This window comes from Bemisia tabaci, chromosome 8 (genome assembly GCF_918797505.1).
Source record: "Bemisia tabaci chromosome 8, PGI_BMITA_v3".
NCBI lineage: Eukaryota > Metazoa > Arthropoda > Insecta > Hemiptera > Aleyrodidae > Bemisia > Bemisia tabaci.
The window spans coordinates 9,343,099-9,361,606 of NC_092800.1; the positions used below are offsets into that span (position 1 = coordinate 9,343,099).

The 18,508-nt window shown below is 39.9% G+C and overlaps 1 protein-coding gene across 2 annotated transcripts in view; it reads right to left on the reverse strand.

Annotated features, from left to right (window-relative positions):
• The window catches only part of LOC109038729 (cholesterol transporter ABCA5), a 109,669-nt gene that overhangs the window by 26,295 nt on the left and 64,866 nt on the right, over positions 1-18,508 (reverse strand). For both annotated transcript variants that reach the window (XM_072303419.1, XM_072303420.1), the window contains exons 8-14: positions 15,476-15,662; positions 12,472-12,615; positions 9,028-9,184; positions 7,256-7,323; positions 5,457-5,637; positions 2,382-2,523; positions 1,072-1,186 (exon numbers count right to left, since the gene is read on the reverse strand). In XM_072303419.1, the coding sequence (XP_072159520.1) occupies positions 1,072-1,186; positions 2,382-2,523; positions 5,457-5,637; positions 7,256-7,323; positions 9,028-9,184; positions 12,472-12,615; positions 15,476-15,662 (994 nt within the window). The remainder of the gene's footprint in view (positions 1-1,071; positions 1,187-2,381; positions 2,524-5,456; positions 5,638-7,255; positions 7,324-9,027; positions 9,185-12,471; positions 12,616-15,475; positions 15,663-18,508) is intronic.

The window sequence follows — 18,508 nt, forward strand, 5'->3', positions numbered from 1 at the left end:
TCAGCGTACCCCCATGCTATCCCTGATCGGCTGGTCCAAGAACCGATGCTAAGCTCTGGTTGGTCCTGCTAGTTTTAGGCTTACTGGCCTTTACTTTCCCGTTACGCCCCCCCCCTCCCTCGCAGCGGTCTCCGACAAAGGCCCGTGCGATAAATCTGGCTTACTTGGCCTCGACACTTTTATGGCCGAAACCTTTTAATTTCGTTGCACCTGCCCCGAGTTACTTGTGTTTTCTAAGAATGACTCTTACAATTTGATCCCTGTTATATGTGCAGGTGCATTCCGTCGCGTTTTTGTATTTTGTCAGTTTAGGCGGAATGCCTTGTTGCTCAATTTACCTTTTTAATGCTAGATTAATAGGTCACTACACGCACTCTACATCTCGGTACTGATATCGAAACTGCACTCGACTGCGATATTTTCTCTCTAAAAAACCACGCCTTTATTACGTTGAATTTCTTTGTTAAAATTGGTAAGTGAGTGCTTTAGTCTCCTGACAACAGAATTGCGATCTCAAAATTGGAGAAAAATGACGAGTAGCTGAAGAAATGGAACCAATTTATGCGATATATCGCATGCCGTTCTGACACAAAATATGGCGTCCATCGAATCACCTTAAGAGGGCAGAATTAGAGTACCTCTATAGACAGAGTATGGCCATTTCTGTGCCGGTTTTTCATTGGTCGCGTGAAAATAGGCTGACACGATGTTCTTACGGCCGTAAATAAACAAACAAGATGGCTGTTATCAGCAGTGACAGGTGACTCAACAGTTTTTTAATGTGTTTTTTCATGCGTTATTCGTTGACATGCAAGTATAATAATTGTTACTGCCGTATAATTGAAAATTTGTCAAATATTAGCTTGTTATCGATGTTACGGTGAGCCGCCATCTTGTATGTTTATTTACGGCCGTAAGAGCATCATGAAGCCTAAAAACTCGTTGACCAATCAAAGAGCGGCACAGTTTTCCTGTAGAGAAAAGGATACGAATGGCCATACTCTGTCTATGAAGGTACTTTAGGCAGAATAGGAGCAACGCATATCTTTTCTACCCTTCTTCCCCACTTACTCTGATGGCGGCGAAAAATCTCAAGTGCTCCCGTGGAGTGAGGAGATCGAAGAGGATGTCGTGCTGGGGGCAGACGCCTGTCATGCGATGAATGCACGCCATTCCATGGGGGTCCCTGAAATAAAGACAACCACCTGAATGAATCCCGGATTTCGGATAGCATGCGAGGATAATCCATGAGAATTGCCTCGAGTTTTCTTCAATTTACCCGGAGCTATTTCGCCATCTTGATCGATCAAGTTAAGTCTTGGGATGCCGGCAGTAGCGTGGCGTGCTTTGCGATATATCGATTAATCTGCCTTTTAAACCCATGGAAAAGGATCGATAAACAGGGTGTTCGCGGTGAACGCCTTACTAATCGATTCTTTACCATAGCTTCAAATGGGGCATTTTCGATAATCGATCATTCACGCCATGCCACTGGATGCCGGAACTCAGCCGACGCAGAATGGAACGAGTTCATGGGAGAAGTCGGGTGGTCGGACAAAGTGTGGAAACTTTTAAAACTAATGACTTCGTTAAAACCAAAAATTGAGTTTTTAAAAGTGATTCCATTCCAGTGAATTTCCCGTGAAATTTTCCGGATATTGCATCCCTTAAAATTTAAAGACGAAATAAATTTCAAAGTTGGCATTTTCTGTCAAAAATCTTTGTGATCGACCACTTCCGTTGACTCATTCAACCGTGCGGCGTTCTCCCAAGATTTTAGGCGGAATTTAGAAGACCTTGAAATCTGTTCACGCGGTATTGGAGAATTGTATTAAAGATGAATGGAGCGCTGGAGACAAGGCAAAAATGGAACGCATAAGATCAGGAATGTTTCGGCCGATCGTTTGACTCTTGAATCCATTCACGGAGATATCGCGCTTTGAAAAATTCGGTTTACGACGTCATCGGAACTGTTCCTATCCTATTACATACCTTAGCTGATATTTGTCTAAATAAATGCCTCGTAATCTTATTTCATTATATCATTGAATTTTCTGTCTTTTACATTTAAAAGTTCATAATATCGTATTATGAGGTACCGCTGAGAATACCTATGGAAAAGGAACCCTGTTACGAGGTGTACAATTCTCTCAAAGCAATAATCGAATGCGTCTATCTATTCTTTCTATTATCTATTATGTCTATTATTGCCCAGATTTTCAATATTCATAATATCGTATTATGAGGTATCGCTGAGAATACCAATGGAAAAGGAACCCTGTTACGAGGTGTATAATTCTCTCGAAGAAATAATAGAATTCGTCTATCTATTCTTTCTATTATCTATTATGTCTATTATTGCCCAGATTTTCAAGTATTACCTTACGTCGTGTCCGAAAACGTGTACAGTCCCACTGGAAGGACCCGTGAGGCCGGTGATAATATTTATTAGTGTTGTCTTGCCAGCTCCATTGTGGCCCAAAATTGCCGTTATTTGTCCCTCGTAAATTGATAAGTTAATACCTGGAACAAAATACAGGAATTTGAACAGGTTGCTTTGAGAATGTACCAGTGTCCATCGAGTCCAGGTAGATTTACACAGGTATGGACAGAACTAAACAACTGGCCTCTGATTGGCTCTCCAGAGGCCCCCTTAACTTCCGCCATTTTGTATGTTTTGATTATTTTGATTTATCATGTTCGGTTTATCGTTTGTCAAAATTTTTTGGGATTTTTTGCACAATTTTGATAATGCGATATTAATTTTAACGTTTAAACGCACAAACGTTTGAATGTTAATTTGATTGTAATTTAATTAAAAAACGGGCCCCTTAACCTACGTCACGTAGTCATGTGACACGTACTGAGGCTCATGGGACATTTTCAACTTGTCCATACCTGTGTAAATCTACCTTGCCATCGAATTGTTAAAGCAGGGAAAGAGTTTATAATGTCTGCTTCCTCCCAATGACCTTCAGGTATTTCAAAAAAAAAAAAAAAAATTATAAAACTGGTAACAAGGCTAAAAAAAGACAAAACCAAAACGTTTCAGCAAAAAAAAAACAAAGTCAGAGCCTGATTGTCGCTTTGAAAGGTACACCCAGATACTATTTCAGATTTTCACCATATTTATTTTTATTTATCCAACTGAGGAGGCTGAGTTTTCAGCCGGAACGTTTTGATTTCATTCGTGAAATTTAAGCCTTATTACCAGCTTTTTAAATGTTTTTCTTTATTGTATGTCTTTTCTCGGGCTGCGGAGCGTCTATCATTTCTTATATCTTAAGGTGATTCGGGTGATTCGATGGACGCTATATTTCGTGCAAGATCGACATGCGATATATCGCATCGATTGGATCCTGTTTTTCAACTACTCGGAGTTTTTCTCGAATTTTGAGATCGCAATTCTGTTGTCAGGAGATTAAAGAATTCACGTACCAATTTCAACAAACAAATTCAACGTGATATAGGCGTGGTTTTTTTAGAGGAAAAATATCGCATTCGATACTCTTATTGAAACTGCACTCGAATGCGATATTTTTCCTCTAAAAAACCCCACGCTTTTATTACATTGAATTTGTTCGTCAAAATTGGTAGGTGAATTTTCTAGTTTCCTGAAAACAAAATTGTGATCTCAAAATTCGAGAAAAATGACGTGCAGCTAAAAAAAATAGACCCAATCGATGCGATATATCGCATGTCGCTCTGACAAATTACGGGGTCCATCAAATGGACTACATTTTGCAATTTGGAACTATAAAGTCTGGCTCATCTGAAAAAAACACTTATGTGTATAGGGAAACTAATGGCACATACGTTGTTTTTAAACCGGGCCAGAATTTATAGTTCCAAATTGCAAAATGCAGTCCAAATCACCTTAAGATTATGAAAACAACACATTCTGACAATAAGTCTTTGATTTATAGATCGTAATCAGCCTAAAATAAAAATCCAACTAGTTTTTTCTCATATTTCTGTTCGCAGCTAAGTTTTTTTGTCGAAACCCAAACTTACGGGCTCATATGACGGTTCAATCTGACAGTGAACAGTCATTCGTATGCGAGCAGCGTCCTGACTCATTCAGACTCAACTCTGTGTTAAAGCTGCATGTCGGAAATCATTCTGATGAAAGGCCATTCAAATGTGATCGCTGCCTGGCTTCATTCGTGAGAAAACTACATTTAAAGAGCCATTTTGGCATTAATTGTGGTAAGGCACTATTCGTTTGTAAAAATGCTATACTTCATTTAGGAAGAGTTGTAACAGCACATAAAGTTCATCCTTGTGAAAGACCATTTCATTTCGAACAGTGTCCCGCTTCATTAAGATTGATAACTCTCTGAAAATGCATACTGATGGGAAAGCTCCCAAACCACGTATCTCGTGTGCGGCGTTGAAAAATCTCCGCTCCCGTTTTATTTTTTTGGAACAGAGCAAATCAACATCATCCTTTGCGATTTTCACAAGATTTTCCTGGCATCGATTGCCAGGAAAATCCAGAATATAATATCCAGAAATACCAGACTAAATATAATGGTATTTGAAGTGTAGCCGAGTGCTAGAAATAATGTAAACTTTTCTTTAAAAAACTTACATTTTATTAACAAACTTAGACCGAAGCTTTTCGAAGCAAACGCCTCATCGTCAGGTCGTCAGGCATCTTTTGATCTAATAGCTCGTTATCAATTGTTACCATCAATAAAATCTGTTACCTTGTTTGAAATTAAATTATGGCCTTTGTGATATCGATTTCGTGACCCTGACGATGAAGCGTTTGCTTCGAAAAGCTTCGGTGTAAGTTTGTTAATAAAATGTAAGTTTTTTAAAGAAAATTTTACATTATTTCTAGCACTCGACTACACTCCAAATACCATCATTGAATTTTTCCGGCGGATTTTTCAACCATACATACATATCAAGCCGCTACCTCAGCGCACTAGAGCGCTCTGCGACTCCAAATCGCCATCGGAATCGATCCTCTCACAAATCATCGGGCAGATTACACCGTCTGATCTCCCCCTCCAACCGATTTTTCAACCGATTTTCAAAAACTTTGACTTAAGCCGACATCGGTTGGTCCAGTGGTTAGCGCAACTGATCACAGACCTAGATGTCCCGGGTTCGAATCCCGGCCTCGGTGGCAAGATTTGATGGTCTCAGATCTTGTCACCGTGGAGTGGCATGGATGTTCCTCTTCGTTTCTTCCTTCGTTTCTTCCTTTGTACTTCTGTTTCTACTGTTGTTGTAATCTTCCCATCATTTAGCGGTGGCTGTTTGTCTACACGACTAAGGCCAATGAACTATACCTAGAGTGCGCAAGCTCTCAAAAAAAAAAAAAAAAAAAAAAAAAAAAAAAAAAAAACTTTGACTTGTATGAAAGCTGAAAGTACGCCCGACCAATTCTACCTCCTTCCGTTCGGAATATTTAAAATAGACAAGGCCACTTTAAAACTCACCGTTGACGGCGTTGACGTCTTGTTTTTTGCAAGAAGTGAAACATTTGTGCAAATTGACGATTTTAATTGCCTCCCTGTCGGCGATCTCCCGGGTGACGGGCTCCACGTCCCTCGGGTCGCAGTCCTCTGACGTCGTTGTGACGTACGTCATGGAATCCGCATCAATATGTCTTTTGGACGCCTGTCCCGGAAACAAGAAAGAGTCAAGTCAAATTCGTGATACCGTAAAGTCAGTGGCGCACTCTGAACATCGGTTACTCTGAAATGCACCGTTTGAAATCCTCGTGTAAAAGCTCGGTTTTTTTTATCGTTTTTTCTTTTAAATTTTTATTGTTTCCGACTGAAAATCTCGAAACATCTCGGGTTTCATTAAGTGTGTATTTTTAGCCTTGTTTCCCGTTTTTTCATCCTTGTTTTTCCACTGTTATCATTGTCTTGGGCTGCTCTTAAAAATTTGTATCTAAAAGCTCGAGTAGGTGTGCTAAATTCTCCCAATTAGTTCTTTATGAAGTTCTTAGCGACGTTTAGCGATGTCGCACTCTCCGATTTTCTCACTTTTCGATATTTCCCCTTTTGAAGCTGTGGTGAATAATCGATTATTAAGGTGTTCCTTGCGAACACCCTCTATCGATCCTTTTCCATAGGTTTAAATGGCTGATCAATCGATGGATCGCAAAGCACGCCACGCCACTGTGTGAAATGCTGCCGTGCCACGGAAGAACACCTAATGGACATTTGAGAGTTGCCGAATTTCTCCAGATAAAAAATGTATTTTCGACGATATTTATGCCTATTTTTCTTCAGAATTTTCCGAGATTTTAGATTACATTGCAAAGAAAATAGTCCGACAAATTTGAAGTATAATATTTTCAAGATCTCCAATTAATTCGTATTTCATCAGGAGATATGGCAATGTCTGAAGGTTTATACGGCGTTTTTCCTTAGCCCGTCAGAATTGGTGTCGCGAGAAAGCGAACCTGAAAGTTAAAGCAATTCGTGTACTTTTTTTCGAGCAGATTTCATCTTTTTGAGCATTTGCTGAAAGAATTAAGCGGTAGAATTTATCATACTTACTTGAAAACATGATGATTCAAAATGGTGCATTTCAGAGTAACCAAAAAGACACTAGAAGGCAAAATCATCAAGATAGATCCTTCGTCCTTTTAAAGGCAAAAAATGCAAAACCTAAATTGCGACGTTGCAATTTGTTGCTCATATCCTTGATTGAAATAAAAGTAATAATTTCTTTTTTTTACATTTTCGGTGAATTTTCTTAGCTCAGAAAATGCTTCAGATAATCGGATAATGCGACATCGCTAACGTCACGTATAGCGATATATCAGTCATAACTACGTGATCTCTAGTCACTTCCGCGGTTGAAAGCACAATGAATCGGTGTATTTTTGCGTCGCTTGTAACAACAATCGACTACAATGACCCGATGAGGTCGGTCCTTTGAAGGTCCTTTTATCTTACTTCCGCTGTACTTTGATTGGGTGGTTTGCTCTCAATAAATTAGTGCATATTTGAGCGTTTGAAATACTGAAGTAGAGATACGCTTTTACTACTCTAAACGTCGATATGTAATGAGGCCTATCTCTTTCATCTTATCATTCTGAAACATTCACTTCATGTGATTCCATAAATTTTCTTCAGGGACTCCGTTCAATCTTAAAAACTCGGCTCTGTCGGTTAGAATTCGACCATCGGCATACCTCTACAAAACATTCGAGTTTTTTCCACTTAAGTGCATAATTTTGAAAATATCAAGTGAAATACACGTTTATTTTTGTACTTACTTTTGGCTTTGTGCACCAAAATGATGGGTAAAGACAGAAGAATATAGACCGCTTCGTTCCGTACTCACCTGGAATGGATAAAGGAAGAAATGGGAAGTTAGTCGGAGGTATTCATGCTGAAAGGAACTATGTACATAGGATTTGCATGTAACATAGTCCCTTTTAGCATAAGTACGTCTTGTTTTGATTGAGCTGCTCTAGACAGTAAGAAACCAAGACATTTCAAGTTAAACGAGAGAGAAAAAGAACGTTCAGAATTTTGACGTTGAAACTCCCAAACCGCGTACCTTGTTGCGGTGTTTCAAGATCTCCGCTCTGATATAATAATAATATATACCATAATATGAGGCGTATGGTTGCAAAAGCGGCAATCTCCAATGCCCTTTATACAGATCATCCGATCATTATAATTTAATATTGAAAGAACAGGAAAGTCTCCATGTTCATGTGTTTGTGTGAATTTCCTGCATTCAAACGAGAGATGGGGGAAATGTTATGACGCCAGATATTATATTTGTTCCTAAAAAAAAAAAATAATATTATCTCTATATTAATTGTTATATAAATTATAATTGCTCAATTTTTACGCTGAGTCATGGAGATTGCCGCTTTTGCAACCACGCCTCACATATATAACTTTCCTGAAAGCCTTCAGGAACACATGGAGAATCGATGTACGTCCGTATTAAGGTAATGGAGACTTTGCAAGGGTCTGAAATTTTTTAAATTCCACGTTTGAAATGAAACTACTAGAAAAACTGAGCACGAGGATATCTTTGGCTTCTAAATTGAACAGTTATTGGAGGAAATATGACGGAATAACCTGATCTGCGGGCCGATTATTGAAACTTTTAGACAAAGCGATCGACAAAGAAGACATAGGGAGTATAGAGCGATCCTATTGGTTGACATGATTGGATCTTATAGACTAAGGAAGAAAATTATGGACTAACTGTCAGGTTTCTCGTGGGTTGCCGTTAGTTAGTCCATTACCTACCTCCCATGTCCATTGCCACCACTCACTTCCACCAATAGGATCCCTCCAAATCCCTTTTGTCGTCTTTGTCTATAGCTTTGTCTATCAGTTTCAATAATCGGCCCGCTGCCAAACTATATGTATTTAAATCGAAAATGTCGCTAGACGACGTCACAAGGCGGTACATTTTCCCACTTTTAAATCTATTTTTCTCCAATTTCCCGGTTCAGAAAAAAATTATGAAAAATACTGCGAACTCAGCTTATTCAACACTTTCAGATGAAGCAAAAAAAAAAATCGTGTGCAAATTCTCCATTCCAATAATATCTTCCTGTTTTTGATAGGGTTCCAAGCCAATCTGAGAACAGGGTCTCTGGTCTCAAATTTCCATTTTTACCCCTATAAGTTTTATTTGAGTCCTCTCGTCTAGAGTCCCTTTATACTGAGAGTCAAGACAACACCCCCTCGTGGAATCACAAACGGGGATAAAGATTACACAAATTGAACGTTTTTTGTAATCTTTGATCGGCCCATTCTCGATTTCCTTTCTCCGTTCCTTCCCTCATTCCGTTTGTTCCTTGTCGAACCCGTAATTCCTCGGTCCATTCCAGATTATAATCTTTGCAATAGGGGAAAATGTAATCTTTATTCCCGTTTGTGACACTGTGGAGGCCTAAAATACGGGAACCAATCAGAAATGGATTCACATTGTCTTGACTCTCAGTATAAGGGGACTCAACTCTCGTCAAGGGAGTTTTTGTTGATAACTCAATCGATAAAAAAACAAGAAACTCACTCGGCACCACACTGTCCAAGTAATAAGCGAGGAGACCGTAAATTACGATATCTAAAGCCATCATTATCAAACTGCCTCCGAATGGAATGCCTCCGTTGCCATCTGACCACAGGTTTTCTAGGCTCACACCTTTGCCGGAAAGATCGAGGACCAGCGCCTGAAAAAAAACACAGCTTCCATTATCAATACTTTTTGGAGGTTCTTATTCGTGCCTAAAATCTGGTACTTCTTTTTAACTCGCAGGGGGCCTTTTAAGTTTTACGTAAGCTACTGAAGGATGGTGCACCGAAAAAAAAAGTTCGGTAAATCCGAACTAGTTAGGATCATATGAAACCACGATTTTGTTCGGTATACGCACAACCGAATTATTCGGTATGCTCGGCCGAACTGCTCAGTCCACTGAACCGAACTGTAAGAATTTATTATGGTTCGGTCGCACAAACCGAATAATTCGGTTGAACAGACCGAATAATTCGGTTGTGTGTTCCGAAGAAAACCTGGTTCCATATAATCCTAACTAGTTCGGATTTACCGAACTTTTTTTCCAGTGTGGGAGGGGGGGAGGTGTCTTACGCAGGAGAGATGGTTCAAACCATAGTAGGGTGAAAATGGGAATTGGAGCGCAGTAAAAAAAAACACCGCTTATACCATTGCATAACCCATAGATTGAAGGGGTAACATACCAAATAGTGCAGAAAAATATGAATTAAATTACAGTGTTGTGGGGCGGGTATTGTACAATATGGCAACGCTGTAAAAAGTTAGACAGAGTGAGTGAACAGACCGAATTTTGATAACGAACCGTGTACCTCTGTATGATAATCTTCTGAAGCGTACACGCAAAAAGAAATCGCACGTATAAGATAGTTTCCATCACCTCCAATTTCTGGAATAATTGGCTTTATTATAAAATTTAAACTTTGCACTCGTCAAACTTACTGAGCCACTTGTCTCTGGAGCCACTTGCCTAGAATGTTCAAATGAATGGTACACTTCAGCAATAAACTTTCTTAACTCAGAAAATAACGGGCACTCTCTCACACTTTCACAGAGAGAGAAAAACACAATTCCAAGTTGTTTTACATCGCGCGCTATACAACGTAAAAGTTACAAACTAGATGTATTTTCAAATGATGAGCGATGTTAAATGGAATCCTCTGGGATTTCCAAAGAGAACAAGAGGAAAATTTACAACGCTATAGTCAAAAGTATATTAACGCACGGGTGTGAAGTTTGGCAGCTGAAGAAACGGACACAGGATATGCTAAGAGCAACGGAGATGGATTTCTGGAGGAGGTCAGCAGGAATACTAGGAGAGATCGGGTCCGCAATGATAGAGTGCGTCAGATAATGGAAGTCGAAAATGACATCCTGTTCGACGTCATGACCAAACAGCTTGTCTGGTACGGTCATGTCAATGGGATGAAGGACGGAAGAAAGGCTGCCAAAAAAGATGCTTGATTGGGTTCCTCCTGGGAGGAGACGAAGGGGACGCCCAGTGAGAGGGTGGCGACAGGGGGTTTTGGATGAGATGAGGGAGTGCCAACTCCCTGATGACCTGAGGGAGGACCGAGTTTTGTGGCGGTTAGGCGTCGCGGAGCACCAGAGAGCGCTGAGAGAGCGACTTTTATGTATGTAAGTGTAGGGAGTATTTTGATATGAAATAGTTTGTTTTCCTTTTTCTATAAAATAATCATTTGTGCGCATTAATGAAAATATATAATAGCGTCTGTGTCAAATTTTCGTAAAAATATAGTAATTTATTTCTTCAATTTTATTCTAATGTTTAATCATTTTTTTTTTCTTAGAAAAACAAATGTGTTTGATCCAGAAGTATGTAAGAGTTAGTTCAGTAATAAAAGGCGTTATCATAAAAGTACTTTGGCAGGAATACATCAAATGAAAAAATGCCAGGTAAAACTCTACAGGTTAAGAAGGAAACGGTCCCTGGAAAAATTAAGAAAATTAATTTATTGAATGTAAGTACAATAACTTTTTTGTACACAACAACAACCTTAAGTAATACAATTTTTTTAACGTAAGAATGTGGCATCATTGAATTTGCTAGCATCTTCACTCATGAGAACATTCTTACGCAAGATCATGAACTTGGCCATGACATTTAAACCCCTACAATTTCAGCTCGCGGTGCATGAGCAGTGATTTTTCAGTTTAATATACAATTCCAACCCATTCAATATTTCGTTCGCGCAGTCAGAGTCTTAGATATTCGAATGTGTATGGCAAGTTGCTGAACAGGCGGAGGATTACTAACTACTCATAATTATTTTTAAAACTGCGCATCGTTGAGATTAATCAAAGACCAGCAGTCCTTTTGTCGGTAACGCCGTACTGTGCCACCACGATTAATACTTTTTGAAAAAAGTATGCTACACCAACTCCCCTTCAAACTATTTCTTTTGAGAAAATTACTCCTTTATATACTTCATGTTAGAACTCGTTGTATTACCCTGGTAAAAATTGGCAGTGGAATCTGTGCTCCAAAATACCATGGACCTACGACCTACGGCCGGCTGTAAGATTTCCAATAGCTTCTATAGCCGGCTACACAATTTCTTATAGCCTTTTATAGCCGATGGCGATTAAGCAACTCACAGCCAGGCGATAAAGTGTATGCGAAACGTCACTAATTATGGATGCTAGGACTTCGTGAGTTTTTGGACCACTACTCTCTTTTTGGGCAGTAGTTTCTTGATTTACTTTGCGAGGAAAGCTCCGTACTTTTGATGGATGCCTGCCATTCCTAATATATTAGAGCGCCTTCAGTTTCGTATGGTACTGTGCAATACCTCTTGTGTGAAAAAGTTGCTTCAAGCGCCGTGGCACGCTGCGGTGCGGCAGGCGGGCAGCCAGCGCCAAACGCGCATTGGCGCCTACAAACCTAACAGGGATACTTCACGCGTTGCGCAATGCGTGAAGTATCCCTGTTAGGTTTGTAGGCGCCAGTGCGTCGCCGCTCCGCTTTGTGTTAGGCTCTAATATTTAAGGCTGATTCCAGTTTTTTCTTGGTAAAATAACCATTTATGGAATTGGTAATTTTACCGAGGAATCCCGGTAAAATTATTGAACTTTCTCGGTAATTTTACTGGACCTTGGTAAAAATGCCAATATTTTTTATCGACCGTGGTAGAATTACCGAGATAAAATGGCAAAGTTACCGGGCATTGATTACTAATAAAAGTGGTATTCTTACCTGAAAAAACAGTAAAAATACCGGTTTTAGGTAAACTTACCAGTCTGTATTGGTGAAATTACCAATAATTGGTAAAAGAAGTGAGATGGTAAAGGTACCAACGCTAATTGGTACTTGGTAAAAACGCCGAGAATTTTTTTTCAGTGTATAGGTTACTTTGATATGGAGCCTCAGCGACGAAGTTCCTGCGTTTGTAAAGGGTTTTTTATTAACTACGGAATTTTTCTCACCTTGTCAAGGGCCAGCGCAAATCCCGATGAGCTTATCAGAGAAACGAGCCATAGCGTGATTGAACTTGATTCTTTCACGAAGACCTGGATGAAATAAAGTAAGCTCACCATGTTCACGACGAAGTTGCCCAAAATGCCGGCTGTCTAGAGAAAAGGATAATATCATCAGTAGGTAAAATTGTTCAATGCTACAATTCAAAGTTTTTCCGTACTGTCCTGTTGTTTTTTTCTGGCAGTGCGACAAACACAACTGACGCTTACATCGATAGAAAAAAACTTACATTTTCAAGAAAATTTTCAGTTTAGGAAGAGTGAAAATTTCGGACCCCTGTGAATTCTCGCAGTACGAGTTATCGAACTTCAACTTTATAGTGTAATATAGGTTAACTATTGACGGAACTGATGGCTGTAGACGTGAATATTTAATAAATGCATATGAATACATTCCATTTATTTCCCGAATCTGAGCGACACCTCATCCGCAGAATAGAGCTGAGCATCGCGAGGTCACACCTTACGCCAGCGTGCCTTCAATTTTGTTAATGCAACACGGACTTCCGTCAAGCACGAATAGTTGTATCTCTGCGCCGCGTCATCAACGCACGTGCTTTATTCCCTTGCCCTATTTCTATATTTTTTTGTAACAAAGTTAATGGATGTAGAATCGAGAAAAATTAAGGCAGCACTTTTTTTTCTCTTTTTTTCTGCTGTTTACTGGCTTTGTGTCTAAGCACCTGCAGCCAACTTTAGACTAGTGTGTATCTATCGAATAGGTTATACGTGATTAGGAACCGACTTTAAAGGTGAAGGCAGAACTTTAAGGCAGTCTACCTTGTCAATTCCCTTTGATTTGGGGGGGGGGGGGGGGGCGGCACGGAAAGCCTTGGAAGTTTGAATTTGGATGGATTAGATAGTCTTTGAAATTCCAAAATGTTTACCCCAGGTGCTTAAAGTTCACGCCATTGCCCTGAATACTGCAGGGCAGAGGTTAAATTCAAATTCTGTTCATAATAATACGTTATTAGCTTCCGGCAGTTTTGCAGGAACATTTCATGCAGGAGTCTTTCGATAAATTGGCTGAGAATGGGTGGTAAAACGGTCATCAACTCTGTCCCTTGATCTGGTCGCAAGTAGTAGAGATACGAGAGAATAGGAAGCGAAGCGCGATTCGTCATAACGAATCTTTGTTCACATTCCAGAGAGCAAAAAACGTGAATTCTGACGGTAAATGAGCGAAATGGACCACTAGATAAGGTACGAATTTCAGCATTCTGATACATGTTTCTTAACCAAAATTTTACGTAAAACACGATGCACACAACGAAAATTACCGAAATTAACTCCTTACGAAGATATTTAATGATTCTTAATGCGTGAATTCAGACCACCCGCTCATGAAAACTCAATGCTCTACGTGATTCACATCGCGCGCTAAACGTTATCATGACAGTCTCTGCGATATAGAAATCTGGCAACCTCAATCTTGACACTTTGGCTCAGTTGTAGCAAATTGCTAATAGTTTGAACAACACATGATGGGAAATGAACATTGCTCGATTGAGAAGCTTGCTGAAACCGTTGTAGTGGGCGATTTGACTCACGTACAGTTTTGAGTTTCTTGTGAGCGGGCAGTTCAAATTCCTCGTAACCAATGTGAAATAAAAACGTTAATATCTTCGTTAGGAGTTGGTTTCCGTAATTTTCGTTGTGTGAATCGTTTTCTACGTGAAATTCTGCTTAAGAGACATGTATCAGATCGCTTAAATTCGTACCTTGTCTAGTGGTCCATTGTAATAGGTGTGTTTCATGTGCGTCTGCGTTAGTGACTACAGTACCTGCAGCCGCGGATTGTTGAAACTTTAACTGGCTATGTCGGCACGATAAGACAAGACATAGCCCTATCTGCATCGTGTAATGTATCGATTTTCGATTCTTGTCGTGCCGACATAAATTTCAACAATCAGGCTGCAGAGTATAGCGAGAGTATGTACAGGTGCCTTCGCGAACGAAGTTAGGGCTCAACAGCGCAGCCAACCTATGTATTCAAGTGATCCAGAACGATTAGTTATCATAATTGTTACGACGGACGTGTCGTTTGCAAAGCATGCATGTAAATTTGTTTTTGCATAAATTTGCTCATTTTTGCGGAAGAACGCACATTTATGAACATTTCTGGCCATCTTGGTTTGAATTAGAATCTGAAGATTGGCAGTGAAATTCTAGGGTTTTTTCAATAAAATTTATAAAAATAAATTTATTCAAATAAATTTATAGCTGTCCATACTCTCGCTACACACTGGTATTTCACGCGCATTCACAGAGGAGCGAGTGCGTTTTCATGAGAGCATCATCAGGCAACGCGTTGCGCCGTCGCACAATGGATCAAGTCTGAGGGTGAGGTCGGACATAAGTTCTTTGAGTATAAAACTGCAATTTTTCACGTTTAATCCGTCCAATTTCAAATTTTGAGGGGTGCTTCTTGAAGAAAATTTTACGAGAAAATCAATGGGAACGTTTTTAAGACCTCAAAAGGTTGTAATGGCAAAGTTTTAAGCTTTTGGAGTTTCAAAAGATTGTCCAACTTCTCCCATTGACTTGATCCTCTGTGCGTCGTTAAGAAGTCACCAGAGACAATACAGGACTCTACGGAAAACTATATTCGTCGATAGTACTTTCGGGACGGCCCACGGCCCACGGTGGATCTAGTCATTTAGAGAGGTCGGACATGAAATTTTTGACTGAAACTGCAAATTTTGATATTTATTTCGTCACATTTTAAATTTCAAAGAGTGCCTCTGGTAGAAAATTCTACGAGAAAACCAATACAACCACTTTGAGAACTTCAAAGTTTCGAATTAACGGAGATATAAGCGTTTAAAGTTTCCAAATTTGTCCGACCTCTCCTATTGACTCGATCCACTGTGCGGCCCCTTATATACGATAGATTGTGCCATAAATACCATAAACTCATCAGTTATAAGGAAACAAAAAATGCATCACTTACTCTAGCCTTGTCGAAGAGAGGCGTCAGCATGAAGCTAAACATGATGATTGAGAAGGAGTAGAGCAAGATGAGAAGGAAAATGAGCAAGGGGCTCGTGTGCTGGAAAACGTTGAGAGAGAAAAGAAGTACCACGCTGATCACTGACAGAGCCGAAACGAATACGGCGTATATAATGAACCAAGACAACCTGTAGCAGAAAGATGAACAGAGAAATCAGGGAACCGCGTAAACCTCATCACCGAAGTCTCGGAGGAATCGTCTTCACTAATGTGTATACAATACTAGCCGTGATCCCCGGTTCCTCGCCTCGCGATGAACCTGCGACTCGCTCCGCGAGCCACCCTCATAGCTGTTAACTTTTAAAGTAATAATAATAATAATGAGAAGATAACATCTTCGCCACTTTGGCCACGGCCGCCATCTTGGATTTTGGAATTTGAAAATGTGACCAAAAATTCAAGTTTCCAGTCGAAATATACCTCCTGACACCGAATTTCACGAAAATTGGTGGAACAGGAGCCGATGTAGCATTTTAGGCCACGACCGTCATTCACTTCATTCATCTTGCAGGGAAAGAACGGGATTGAAGAATGGATGAGTCCCCGAAGCCAGGCCCAAGCGGCGTCTCGGAAAGCCAGCAGGATAAAGGCACGATTAACTTAACGACATTATTGCACTTGAATCGCAGAATCTGTTTGTAGGTATAACGGGGAAGCAGGAATAATACACGTTCGCATTCGAAAATCACACATTTTCCTGTAAGTAAAATTCGTTTTAGGTTTGTTCATACATTTGTCGCGTGGAAGGTTATCAGAAAATTTCGATTACATTATTCGCAACATGTTTTAACTTCGATTATCTCGTCAAAATAGTTTCAAGCAATGGACCACTAGATAAGGTACGAATTTCAGCATTCTGATACATATTTCTTAACCAAAATTTTACGTAAAACACGATGCACACAACGAAAATTACCGAAATTAACTCCTTACGAAGATATTTAATGATTCTTAATGCGTGAATTCAAACCACCCGCTCATGAAAACACAATGCTCTACGTGATTCACATCGCGCGCTAAACATTATCATGACAGTCTCTGCGATATAAAAATCTGGCAACCTTAATCTTGACGCTTTGGCTCAGTTATAGCAAATTGCTAATAGTTTGAACAACACATGATGGGAAATGAACATTGCTCGATTGAGAAGCTTGCTGAAACCGTTTGTAGTGGGCGATTTGACTCACGTAGAGTTTTGAGTTTCTTGTGAGCGGGCAGTTCAAATTCCTCGTAACCAATGTGAAATAAAAACGTTAATATCTTCGTTAAGAGTTGGTTTCCGTAATTTTCGTTGTGTGAATCGTTTTCCACGTGAAATTCTGGTCAAGAAACATGTATCAGATCGCTTAAATTCGTACCTTGTCTAGTGGTCCATTGCATAGTATGTAATTCTAATTTTAATTTTAATTGGAATTTGGCAACAATAGTCGTAGATGAGGAAAACAACACTTTTTCCCGGGATTTCTTATAATCTCGACACGAAGAAGAAGACAAAATATTAGTTGGAAGTAGACGACGTATTCGAGATTCACGTAGGTAACCGACTCATTGGCGTAACCCGGTTACTTTTGTGAACATTTGGTTCTGCCTTACCATGTCTGCCGCTGCTTTTTGTTTTTTTCCATGACAGTGAAGGGTTTAGGTACCTTATTTCCTTCGTGTTGGTGTTATGGATCTGTAGGGTACGACTGAGAGATTGAGGTAAGTTATGAATATATCGCGATAAAAAGGGTTGTATTGGGAATGTTGATTAATTGATCCATCTTTGATTAGACGACGTCTCATTGCAGGACGATGTAACACATCGAAAATTTGCATGGGAATCATGGAGAAGCCAGGAAATGTATCCGTGTGTCCCATTATTTCTGATGGAACGTCGTGTACTTAATGATGATTGTGCTCTGTTCGCAGATACCGATGGATGCTGCTCGTCCGGAGCATGCAAGCCCTGCAGAATGCGGGAATACCACGAAAGAATACGTCCAACTGTAAGTTTGAATTCTTTTTCATCATTATCATCAGTCGGTTAGTTCAGTGACGTTACTACTCTTTTAACGGAAATAATGGATGGTAGATAGGTATACTTCTTCCAAATGTGTACCTCTCAATTCCTAATCATACACGGTGAAATATAAGAGATTGCACGTGGTAATTTTTGAAGAATACTGGACAGTAGTTGAATTACGTACCTACCTATGTGTTAGCCGTGTCAAGTCTCTAGTCTCATTCTGTCTTACCTACTTAGCACAATGTGTGCAAGGCTCCTAGATGACTTGAACAGACGAGTCGAAAGTTCCGAATCGCATAAGCGTCTTATGAGCCATAGAGATTTCAGAGCGGTGATACTTATGATGCGAAATGACGGGTGGGAACGCTCAATATTCTCGGAAAGTATAATACAGCTTTCATGGCGAGGTGTCTCCGATTTAACTCGAGGCATTCTTTCGTGTATGTCACTGTTGACTCTGTGTAGCTTACCTACACGATGACAGATTCATTTTTGGGCAAGAAGGAATGATTGCAAAACATGCTCTCCACTGAGTGCTCGACGAGGCCTTGTATCTCGACGTTGTCGCTGACATTATTTCAAGGCAACGGATGCCGAGGAATGCTTCCATTAGTTCCACCAATGAATCATCTCAAGGGATCTTTCCGTACAAGAGCTTGTCAAACTTCTCTCACATTTATTTGCTCTCTAACTGTTCCGCGGTTGGTAACTGTCTTGACAGGATTCTTCTGTGATTATTTTTAGCTGAAAGTATGCATCGAATGCGGTTATAAGGAACAAAGGCAAAAGGGGACCAGAACCTTCCGGCCGAGTAAAACAGAACCTGGAAAATATGAGTGCAACAACTGCAACACCAAACAAGCAGTGAACTCCAACACAATGTGTTGATAAGGCGCGTCATTAACTCGCACATATCAACCCCTTTAGTTTTCATTTACAGAGATTTCAAAAAAGGCAAGCAGCACA